The sequence below is a fragment of the Echinops telfairi genome, unplaced genomic scaffold (genome assembly GCF_000313985.2).
Source record: "Echinops telfairi isolate 266 unplaced genomic scaffold, ASM31398v2 ScPeMD7_25;HRSCAF=90, whole genome shotgun sequence".
In the NCBI taxonomy this organism is placed as follows: domain Eukaryota; kingdom Metazoa; phylum Chordata; class Mammalia; order Afrosoricida; family Tenrecidae; genus Echinops; species Echinops telfairi.
The window spans coordinates 9,646,998-9,659,127 of NW_022103922.1; the positions used below are offsets into that span (position 1 = coordinate 9,646,998).

General features: G+C 44.7%; 2 protein-coding genes across 46 annotated transcripts in view; one reads left to right on the top strand and one right to left on the bottom strand.

Moving 5' to 3' along the window:
* Window positions 1–12,130, bottom strand: part of PTPRD (protein tyrosine phosphatase receptor type D) — a 995,611-nt gene that overhangs the window by 301,545 nt on the left and 681,936 nt on the right. The gene's annotated exons all lie outside the window — the stretch shown is intronic.
* Window positions 3,217–9,090, top strand: LOC101643303 (60S ribosomal protein L30-like). Its single transcript, XM_045289333.1, has 2 exons — window positions 3,217–3,616; window positions 8,941–9,090. The coding sequence occupies exons 1-2, from the start codon at window positions 3,239–3,241 to the stop codon at window positions 9,088–9,090; spliced, it is 528 nt and encodes a 175-aa protein (XP_045145268.1). The 5' UTR covers window positions 3,217–3,238.

The following is a 12,130-nucleotide window of genomic DNA, read 5'->3' on the forward strand; positions in this document are numbered from 1 at the left end:
AATCTCTACTTATTATCGCTGTACAATTGCGCCTACCAAACCTGTGTTTTGTGGGGTTCCCTCTTACCCTTAACCCCACAAAGTAGGTAGCAGTATCATGTGTGCTTCTGGAAACATGGGCCATATATGTCATGCAGGTTCTATTGGTCCAGTTGTGAGGACTTTTTTCTTTACATTGAGTTGTAATCAGTACTGAAGGCAGGAATCTTTTGTCTTCATCAGTAAGGGTTTCACATCCTCCTGGGTTTTAGCAGAAAGGTCAACAGACTACGACAGGTTGTTCCTGAGCCTTTCTCAATCCTGATGCTGTGTTCTTCTTGCTATTGCCTAGCTTCCTGGAGGATTTGCTGAGCCTACAGATTGAGTGAGTATGGGGAAAGGATACAACCCTGGCACATCCTTTTCCTAACGTTAAACCGTGCAGTCTCCCCTTGTTCTGTTCGAGTAACTACTTCTTGGACTGTGTCCAGTTCTGCTATGAGCACAAGGACATGTCAGGAATTCCCATTCTTCGCCATGTGATCCACAGTTTGTTGTGATTCCGACAGTGGAACGCCTTTGCAGAGTCAATAAACCACAAGCAAACATCTTTCTAGTGCTTTCTGCTCTCAGCCCAAATCCAGGGACATCCTTCCTGTCATGTTCTCCTTCCTGAACCCAGCTTGAGTTTCGGCAGCTCTCTTTCCATGGCCTGCTGCAACCACTTGTGAATGATCTCCAGCAAAATTTTACTTGCAGGTGACAATACTGTCCAGTCACTCCCACATTCTCTTGGGTTCCTTTTCTTCCGAATGGGCACAAATAGGGTCTAGTGGCAGTGATGCTACTGAGACAGGACACAGACTATAGGATGAGGCTGTATCTTGAGTCAATCTCCTTAAAGTAGGTAAATAAAGAGAGAGAGGAAGGATCTTCTGTCACAAAGAAGAAGAGCCAAGAACAGAGATCATCCTCTGGACCTACAGGCCCTGTGCTGAAAATGTCCTATGGAGCCACAGAGATTGGTGCTGAGGACCTGCCATTAGAGCCCACACAAAGAGAAAGCCTTTTCCTGGAGCTTCCACCTTCAAATGAAACATCTTATCCGCTAAACTCCGAGAGAACAAGTCTGTGGAAGCTAAAGCTAACCACTCGATACTCCTATGATAGCAGCACCGGATAACAAACACCCCCTTGCACTTTGATTTTCTAATTCCACAGACCGTTCCCAGTTGGACGCTGCTCTGCACGTGGCTATGAACTACGGACACACAAGCATATGCTTACTCGGGATAATCACACCAATTGCTGCTCTAGTCACCTCTCAGAACAAAATGATTGCCACCTGATAGATACAAGCGGGTTTGGGAAGGTTTGCGGAAAAAATGAAATGGACAGATAATGGAATGTTTGCACAAACGTTCTGAAGTCCTCTCATAAGCCTTAGAAGAGACAGAGAATGGGCTATGGATTTGTACTGTGTCCGTCCTCACTGCCCAGCCCCCGAATCTGTGCTGTAAATCCTAACCCATAGGGTGGTTACAGTACTGTTTAGAAATGGGTTTTCAAGTGGGTGTTAACAAACCCAGGGACAAGGGAACAACAAATAATCCAAAGTCAATGGTGAGGAGGGTGTAGGAGGCCTGGTTGGGCTTGATCAAGGACAATGTAAATGAGAGGAATTATTGAAACCCAAGTGAAGGCTGAACATGATAGTGGGACAAGATGAAAGTATAGGAAAAGGAGGAAAGAGCTAGCAGGCAAAGGGCATTTATAGAGGCCTAAATACAAACATATACATATGCAAATATATTTATATATGATGATGGGGAAATAGATCTATGCACATATATTTATACGTTTAGTATTAAAGTAGCAGATGGACATTGGCACTCAATGCAAGAATACTTTGTTCTATTAAATTAGCATTCCATGATGATTGCCTTCCCAACACAATCACTGAAGACAAAGCAGGTGCACAAATAAATGTGGTGAAGAAAGTTGCTGGTGCCTGGCTATCAAAACATATAGTGTTTGGGTCTTAAAGGCTTGAAGATAAATAAGAGGCCATCTAGCTGAGAAGCAATAAAGTCCATATGGAAGAAGCACACCAGCCTGTGTGATCACGAGGTGTCGATAGGATCAGGTATCATGCATCAAAGAACAAAAAAAAATATATCATTGTGAATGAGGGCGAGCATGGAGTAGAGACCCAAAGCCCATCTGTAGGCAACTGGACATCTCTTTACAGAAGGGATGCGGATGCATTATAGCACTGATGAAACATACAACTTCCCTCTAGTTCTTTAATGCTTTCTCCTCCCCCCCCAGCCCCCGCACTATCATGATCCCAATTCTACCTTACAAATCTGGTCAGACCAGAAGATGTACACTGGTACAAATAAGAGCTGGAAACACAGGGAATCCAAGACAGATAAACCCCTCAGGACCAATAATGAGAGTAGCAATACCAGGAGGGGAAGGGGAAGGTGGGGGAGAAAGGGGGAACTGATTACAAGGATCTACATATAAAGCCCTCCCTGGGGGATGGACAATAGAAAAATGGGTGAAGGGAGACATCAGACAGTGTAGGGCATGAAAAAATAATAATAATTTATAAATTATCAAGGGGGAGGGAGGGATGCAGGGGGAAAATGAGGACCTGATACCAAGGGCTCAAGTAGAAAGTAAAATGTTTGGAGAATGATGATGGCAACAAATGTATAAATGTGCTTGACACAGTGGATGTCTGTATGGATTGTGATAGGAGTTGTACGAGCACCCCCAAAATGATTTTAAACAAAGAAAGAAATGGATTTTCTTTGATTTGTTAGGTAAGTGATTTGAATGTAAGGTGTATCTTCAATCACCCTCTTCTTAAGATATCCATAAAAGAACAAAATTAAGCAAGTCAACGTGGGGTGCGACAGATGCCAGACCACGTGACAAGTATAAGGAAACCTTGGGACCAGGGCCTTCCCCCAGAGCCCAGAGACGGGAGGACTTCCGGTCCTGAATTTGAACATTGAGCCTTCCAAATTGTACAAAAATCTATGTTTGTCTATTAAATATCACCAGTTGTGGTATCTCTGTTACTGCAGCACTTGATCACCCAAATAGTATAACACCTCATCCTTCTTTGCAGGTATGAGGGGGGCAACTAGAGCACCCTCAAGAACGTAATCTGCGCCTTGCTCCCTTCCCGGCCATCCTGGCGGCTGCTCTTGGTCGGGGGCCGTCCCGCACCTAAGACAGGAAGATGGTGGCCGCAAAGAAGACGAAGAACTCGCTGGAGTCCATCAACTCAAGGCTCCAACTCGTTATGAAAAGTGGAAAGTACATGCTGGGCTACAAGCAGATGCTGAAGATGATCAGGCAAGGCAAAGCGAAACTGGTCGTCCTGGCCAACAACTGCCCAGCCTTGAGGAAATCAGAAATTGAGTACTATGCCATGTTGGCCAAAACCGGTGTCCATCACTACAGCGGGCACAACATCGAGTTGGGCACGGCGTGTGGCAAGTCCTGCAGGGTGTGCACACTGGCCATCACCGACCCCGGGGATGCTGACATCATTAGAAGCATGCCAGAACAGACTGGTGAAAAAGAAATCCTGCAATATTTTTCTTTAATAAAACTGGCCAGAGCTTGTTTAAAAAAAAAAGAACATAATCTGCCTTGCAGGTCTGGCTAGACTGGAGGATGTACAGTGGTACAGATGGGAACTGGAAGCACAGGGAATCTGGGCGGATGATCCCTTCAGGACCAGTGGTGAGAGTGGCGGTGCTGGGAGCATGGAGGGAGGGTGGGTTGGAAGGGGGAGACTGTAGGGATTTGCATGTGGCCTCCTCCCTGGGGGACGGACGCCAGAGGGGTGAATGAGGGGAGACGTCGGACAGGGCATGATATGACAAAATAATAATTTATAAATTATCAAGGGCTCATGGGGGAGGGGGGACCGGGGAAGGAGAGGAAGAAAGATGGGGACCTGATGCCAGGGGCTTAGGTGGAGAGCAGGTGTTTTGAGAGTGATGAGGGCAATGAAGGTGCAGGTGTGCTTTGCACAGTTGATGTGTATATGCATGGATTGTGATGGGAGTTGTATGGGCCCCTAATAAAACGATTAAAAAGCCCCCCAAAAAACGTAAACTCAAAACTTCCTTCTTGATGCCACTCTCCGATCATCCAGCAACAACAGGATGTTAGATACCAAGGATCCCTCATGAAATGGGGTGTGGAAAGAATGCATTGACTAAGAATATCAAATTAACACAGATCAGATTCTGAAACTATGTCTCTCTAATAGATATTGATGACATTGGAAACTAAAATTAACCAGCAATCAATAGGCTGTAGGAAGTCTGAGCAATGGGAGAGCTATTTATAGGACTTCATTTTCTCTCCTTACACCCTCTCCCCTCTTTTTAATCTCACCCATTCCTCCCAACACAACCAAGGAGGAAGGGAAAGAGAGAAAATGATTCAGATCAGATTTCCCTCAACAAAAATCCCACCCAACTGCTGCATAAAACAAGTATGACATTAAATTAGCTCTGAACTTCGTATCTGGTTCTTAACTACCATGGTGCACCGTATGTCAGGTTTCCCATGAGGAATCCCTTCCCAGCACTTAAGACTGGTATCAAGATTGTTGCGTGCTGTCAAGCTCATTGGGAGAAAGACAAGGCTATCAAGTGCCTCAAAGTGTTAGTCTTGGAAGCCCATGGGAGGAGTCCTAGCTTGCTCTGTACACAGTCACTCTGAGTGGGAATGAACTCCAGGGAAGTGAGTCTGGTTTGGGTTTCTGGTCAAGCTCATTCCCACTCACATCGAACTGCTAGACCGAGCAGAGCTGACCCACAGGGTTTCCTAGGCTGAGGCCTTCATGGGCATAGATCTGCAGGTCTTTCTCCCGTGGGTGTGCTCCATTGCATCATCAAATCTCCTGGACGTTGGAGACTGAATGGGCTGAGAAGTCAACTGGAGTGGATTGTAAATATACGAACAATGTGTATGTTAAATATTTGGGCCCAGTGGCAGTTTCTGAAGGAGGAGAGCTTATTAGTCATGCGGCATGAGACAGACGGCCTTCTCAACTTTCCCTCCCTCCATCCCTTTAGCAGGGATAATGGTGTCTACCTCATGGGACGATGTGCAAATTAAATGGGTATTTTGTAAAGCGCTTCACACAGCGTGTGGCACATAGTAGCCTCCCAATCCACATCCATTTCTGTCTTCCGAGGGAAACACCTGGTCATTGAAAGGCTATTTCTGTTCAACAACATGTTCTCATTAAAGGGCCTCCGAGTTCACGATGACCCCATCAATCAGTCTATTGCCTTGTCTGCATCATGTGACCTCCTACCAATAGCCAAGTGCAAGCTCGATACAAGGGCTGGTGGTTCTCCCCACTGTTCTCCTTGCTGGTGGGGGTTAGGTGCCACTGAGTCAGCTCACGTACAACCCTACAAAACACAGTCTCCAACTGTTATTAAGCTGACACTCAACAGTCACTGGTGTTGTTATGAGCGGTGGTAGAGCAAACCCACATGGCTGGAGGCTCAAGGTATAACAGAAAGAAATGCTACTTGGTCCCACACCATCCCTTGCCCCTCCATGGGTTTCACAGGAGACTTCTCTGCTCCACAGGGTTTTCACTGGCTTCCTCTCGAAGTGGATTGTCACACGTCTTTCTCCAGACCAGCTGCGCCTGAACTCCACTGAGCCCTGGCTAGCATCATCGCCACCCACAACAGGTGGTCACGGCTGGGCCCTAAGTGTCTTCACTGGGGAAAGGAACCCAGGTTTCCCACACAGGAGGTGAGAATTCTCCCATGGAACCACCAGCTGCCTCAGCTGGAACATTCTCCATGCAAAGTGAAACAAAGCCACGGATTACAGAGCTGGGAAGGTCGGGAAATGAATGGGGAGCGTACTGCAGTGTGACACTGGGAAGTACTGACTCATAAAGACACAGGGTCAAGGCCCTGCCCCAAGCACCACCTTGCTACAGAGCTGCGGCCTCATGCACTAGTGTAGGACGGACGGCCTTTATCCCATTCCTTCAATCTACTTTGTGTTATTTTGAGTTACTGGAAGAGTTTTAATTTCCTGGCATCAAAAAAAAATTCAAAAAATTTCCACTAAACTATATAACAGGAAGTGAGCTGTTTTAGATGGGTGGTGGTGGCAATTTGGAAAAAAAAAAACTTCAAAGTAACTCTATTAGCCAGCTGTCACCAGTCTGCGGGCACCGTAGTCCTAAGCCTGAGTAACTACTGGTTACCCTTTTCCACATCAATAACTACAATATTTTATACTATAAAGTTGAAATAACATAAAGCTCTCATTCTAAATCCATGTCTTTTCTTTTCTTTTTTTAAAACACAGGGACAGTCGGTGTCAGGCAAAATAAATCATTTACCTGAAAAATTACATTTCTTGTAACAAGTAAAACAGTTGCAATTCCTTAACTCTTTCATAATGAAAACAACATTTTCTTTACAACATAATTGCTATAGTAGTGTGTATTATGATTTCTCAATTAAAGCCAAAAAGTCCAAAGCTATACTTCGCTGATTCTGATGACATCATTGGACCCAATACATTATATGTAGTAGATATATATGAAACATATATGAATGCTTTTTATAAGGAAATCATTGCAAGAAGGTACAGGTGAGGGAAGTATTTACAGAGACACCCCTAAATATGTCTGCATCCCTCCATCCATTACACAGTGCTACATAGGAGAGAATCCTTCCACCTCTCCTTGACACAATTGGAAACCACCTCTGTCTAAGTGTCTATGTATATCCAGGGCTTACAATTATATTAAATAATGCCTCTCATCTTTATTCTGTCCATTGCCTCTGCATTAAAACAAACACATCTGGGCCCTCGAGGCTGTAATCTTCCAGGAAGCAGGCTGCCCATTTTCCTTCAGGGCGGTTGTGGGTTTGAGCCTCCAAAGAGTAGCAATTGAGCCTTTCATCACTCTATCACCTGGCCATATGTTGCCAATCATCCCTCCCTCCCTCACTGCCACCGAGTCGATGCCAACTCACAGTGCCCCTATAGGATGGGTGGATGCCGACTCAGAGATCCCAAAGGACTGGGTAGAACTGCGCCTGTGGGTTTCCAGGACTGTAACTCTCAATAGGAGTAGAAAGACTAGTATATCTCCCGTGGAGCAGCTGGTGGTTTCAAACTGCGGGTCTCATTATCATTTATTTTTAAATACCCCCTAACAGCCCCCCAAAAGTAATTTATGGAGAAGTCTAAAGTAACTTTTGAACAAACTCAAGATAAAACTACTCAAATTACTGTAAAAATTTGTGAAGATGTAATATAAAGTATGTACGGTATTTTTTTAAAGTATTTTTACTTTATTAACATGACTTTATTTGTCATAAAGTAATGTCATGATACTTTATTAACATTAAGCTTAAACAGCCATTTTATATTATGAATCTGCGTCATGTAACACGCACGATTCCATGTGACCCTCTCAGCTCAGTCCCTGCTATGCAGTCGATTGTGACTCACAGCGACCCTGCAGAATCGGGCAGAACGACCCCTGTGGGTTCCTGAGGCCGTAACTCTTGATCGGAGTAGAAAGCCTTGTCCTTTATTCCCAAGGATCAGCTGGTGGTCTCAAACTGCTGGCCTTGCACTGATGCACAAGAAGTCTACTTCTAGGTGAAAGTCCTGGCTGAATTCTCCCACGAGCATTCAAAGAGCAGTTCTAAATGTAGAGTGTTCCTGGCATTCTCTGTATGGAAGAGTGACCGACAAAGGAACGCAAGGGCAGGATCAACTGATGACGAGGTATTCCCACGATGCCGGATCTCGATGTTCTGACAGGCGAACATGAGGGAGAGTGGGTGATGGGAGCCATAAAAGCAAGCTGCGGAAAACCCCCTTAGACAGGATTCCACCGATGAAAGGAACTCCGTCGCCAGAGTGCAATGCCACACAGATTAAAGCGCAGTACTCACTCGGGAGAGGATGTGCCAAAGCACACACCGAGGCTGCCCAGCTTCATGGGGAAGCCACGTGGAAGGGGGACAGGACTTTCCTGCCTCCTGGTTTTGATGTGTCCGAGAATGGACTCTTCTGCCATGTGTGTATGTTCCACACATAATGGAGCGTCTTTTAAAAATGATGTTAAACCCTGAAGAATTGTCCCATGCTCTTCTATGAACGTCTTTACAAGGATTTCAACAATCACTTTTAAGTGTGATTATTCAAATCAAAATAAATGATTTTGAAACATGAGGCACTTCAGGGTCTGCTGTAGCATTGGTAAGACTGCCTACAGCACCTTCAAAAGACTTAGATGCCAAAAGTTACACAATGGAAAGGATTAATAAGATTAAACCAACAGATAGTAATTTACATCTGATATGCATCAGTCAGTCAAGAAGACAATTCAAAAATGTATTCCATTAATAAAAAGTTTACTTAACATTGTGTGTGTGTGTGTGTGTGTGTGTGTGTGTTCGCTTTCCCCTGCATCGAATGCCTGGTTAAATTTTTTTTCCTTTTTAATGTGGCTTTTGAAAAGACTGGATAACAATCCTGAAAAACATGTACAAATGGAGATCAAGTTTCAAGGCAACTGCCTTTGTAACTTGATGCTGCCTTTGTAAGGGCACCTGCCTCTTTTCCTGGAGCAATGAGGAGTCCTGGAAGAGTGAGGCGCCAGCTCCATCCCTGCTCCCAAAGCCCAGAGGATGAACAGGGCAGCATAGCAATGCCCTTTTCTCCCAGGGAACCCAGCACAAGCTCCTCACCAGAAAGGGTTCAGAGACGATTCCTCCAATGATGCTTTTCCCCGAGTTTGACTAAAAATAATTGCAAGCGGGAAGAAAGGGCAAACTAAAATATCATAGCATCGCAGAACCACTGCCATCCAAGGCACACGCGGTTTTGCATCTGAAGCGGACAACGGTCTCTCAGATTGTGAGCTCCCGGGAAAAGGACCGCTCACCTCTGCCTCCTAAAGATGGCTCCAGGGATTATCTGGAAGCTAAGATTATTCCACAGTTCTTCTTGGGACCAGTCCCCAAATCTGTGACCCCACGACGATCCTGCTGCTGCCTGTACTAACACGGACTGAGTTTAACCCCTCTCCATGTGGCAGCCCACAGAGACAACCACCAGCCCCAGGCGGGTTTGGCTAATGTTCTTCAGCCTCTGAGGGACTACTAGGATTATATTTCCACATTCTCAGCCCAACTGTCGTTTCTGTAATCGTTTGTGGGCCGACGATGAGTCCGTTAGCACCAACTTGGTGGCAGCAAGCTTTATAGTTTGGAAAATCAATTAATCTAAATGGGTTTCTCTTAATTTGGTCTGTTCACTGATATGATGCTATACTATTCATATTTTAATATACTTCCAGTCACTCGCTTACTATAACTAGAGAGGATCTACACAATTGGAAGCGTCAGGCCAGGCCTGGAAGAGTTGTGGTACTAAACCTCCACTGTCCCCAGAAATGTGCACAGGCATGGATGTCCTCACAAGACCAAGAGGCCCCAGAAGACCTGGGGGTGCTCTCAGATACGACCCTGAAGAAAGGAAGATGGCATGATTGACCCATTGTGAGAACTGTAATTTCTGTTCTATTTCTAGAACTGGTGAAAGTGTTATACGAAGCTACCCTCAAATTTGACCTTCGCCTTTCTGCATGGCTTCCACCATTCTTCTGGGTCAGGTGTCTTACCAGCCTGAATGCCAGCAGGAGGTCTCTCACAATGGACAAAACAACATCTGTGTCACAGGTGGGGTCAAACCTGAGTTTTATCTAGAAATACTTTCAACAAATAACCCACAAAACAATCTAAATGAAACCCATACATACAAACTGGGTACCCCCAAACAACAAGATTTTTTTAAATGCTACTAGGGGGTACTTCCCCCCCCCCCCACACACACACAAATGGGGAAAAGCTCTTGGGCGGAGCTTTTGTAGTACGCATTTTCCCCCCAAGGTGAGCATCCAGCAACTTGATTTGAGTTAGTGCACCCAGGGGCATCACCTGGGAAGGTTCTCTCTGGTCACGTTGAAATTTTTTCATAAAAGCAGTTTTGCCAGAACCTCGTTTTTTTGTGATACCTGATTTTAGAGAACAGTGGGAGGCAATGAAATTTTGTTTCCTGCTCTGGAAAAATGCAGCAGAAACTGTTGTGATGTTGAACACAGTTTACAAAGACAGCACTATGGGAAAAAACTCAAGTGTACAAGTGGTTCTGTCATTTCAAAAGAGGTAAAATGTCAATTGATGACAAACCTCATTCTGGACATCAGTCAACTTTCCAAACTGAGGAAAATGTTGACTTTTAGTGCACTTGGAGTTTGTTCCACCAACTCAAACTATTAATCAAGCTATCTATTTAGAGCAGTGGTTCTCAACCTTCCTAATGCCACAACCCTTTAATACAATTCCTCATGTTGTGTTGAGCCCCCCCGCAACCATACAATTATTTTTGTTGCTACTTCATAGCTGTAATTTTGCTACTGTTATGAATCAGGTGACCCCTGTAAAAAGGATCATTCGACCCACAAAGGGGTCACAATCCACAGGTTGAGAACCGCTGATTTAATGGGTCTCAAAAGATTGTGTAACAATGTGAAACAAAAAAGGCCTGATTTGTGGTAGATGGGAGACTGGTTTTGCCACCACAACAATACACCTGCTCACACAGCCACATCAGTTTTTTTGGCAAAAAACAGCCTGCCTCTCTTGCCCCATGCACCTTACTCACCTGACCTCATTTCTTTTTCTTTCCATGAATGAAGACGGGCATGAAAGGAAAGTGATTTGAAGACACAGAAGAGGTGAAGAAAAAAATGAGGGAGGTGCTATCAGTCATACAAATAGATGATTTTGAAAAATGTTTCCAAGAACGAAATCATAGATTTGACAAATATATTAAGTGTAATGGAGAATACTTTGAAGGTGATAAGGTTGTTTTTTTAAAAAAAAACCACACAACATAGCTTTGAAAAAATAATTCTGGTTATTTCTCGGAGGGGAGGGTAGTACCCTCTCTTATTTCTCCATGGAGATGTGGTCAACATTGGCATTGAAACCGAAACCAGCTAACTTCTTCCAGATAGACAGCTATGGTATTCAAATTACAGTATGTATTCATCTCGTGTTTATAAGTAAGGACAGGCAAAGGGCTTGTAAGTGAAAGGTTTGTAACTAAACCTTTCTAATAAGATAATGACAAGAAGTGTGTCCTGTCCCAATAAGGACAAATTTATGATTGGCAGCAAACACTTCCCTTCTCCTCCTGACTCGGTGACAAACGAGGTGCTTCCTAACTTTCAGGTAGGATATTAGAGTCCAGGGAAGGCCACTGGATGTCTGGGGAAGCCATGCCAGATTGGTATTTGTTGCCATGGAGCTAGCGCCGACCTTGCAGCTGACAAAGCGAGCCCTGTCCTGAACCTGTGCTATCTTCATGATCCTTTTTCCATGGGGCGTGAGACTCCAGGTCATGGTTGTGAATCAGGCCATTCACGGATCGTTGACTGTCTACCAAACAGGACGTCCTGAAGGCACCATAGCAGAATGCTTATAGGAATTTGTAACTTCACTTTTTAAACCGCTGTATGACCCACCCACCCCTCCCCAAACACCATGACAGGCCATTGTCTACATTGAAGAGGAGACCTGAAATGAAAATTGGCCTTACTTAGGCAGCTCTTTGCTCACATGTGAGAAAGAGGTGAGCGCTTCCCTTTCTCGACGCGAGCACGCTTGATTTTGCACAAATACTTGGTGTACTTACTGTGCCTCCTTGAAAATTTGGGCCATAAGGTTTAATTGCATGCTCATCAAGCAAACAGACTCGGAGGTATACTTTCTCAGCCTTGGGCTCCCACTGCTCCCATTAATGCTAATGGGAGTTACACATGTGTATTGAGGAGAGAATAATATGCCCTTTGAAGTTGGACTTGCTAATTGAGTGCTCTCTTCAGCTGCGCTCAGCTTCAGTGGCTAAGCTGAGTTAGAGTGGTCTAAAATGTCTGAAATGTCATTCTTGGTAAAGCCCCCAGAACATCATCAAAGCCATCTGGGCCTAAAGGAGGAGGCGGCTAGAAACAGTCTTTCTCTTCTCCGAAATGGAGAGG

Excerpts from the sequence above, each read along its gene's own strand:
- LOC101643303 (XM_045289333.1), top strand. The coding sequence starts at position 3,239 with ATGGTGGCCGCAAAGAAGACGAAGAACTCGCTGGAGTCCATCAACTCA. Across the intron at positions 3,617-8,940 it reads ATTTTTCTTTAATAAAACTG|ATTGTGAGCTCCCGGGAAAA; the intron begins GCCAGAGCTTGT and ends ACGGTCTCTCAG.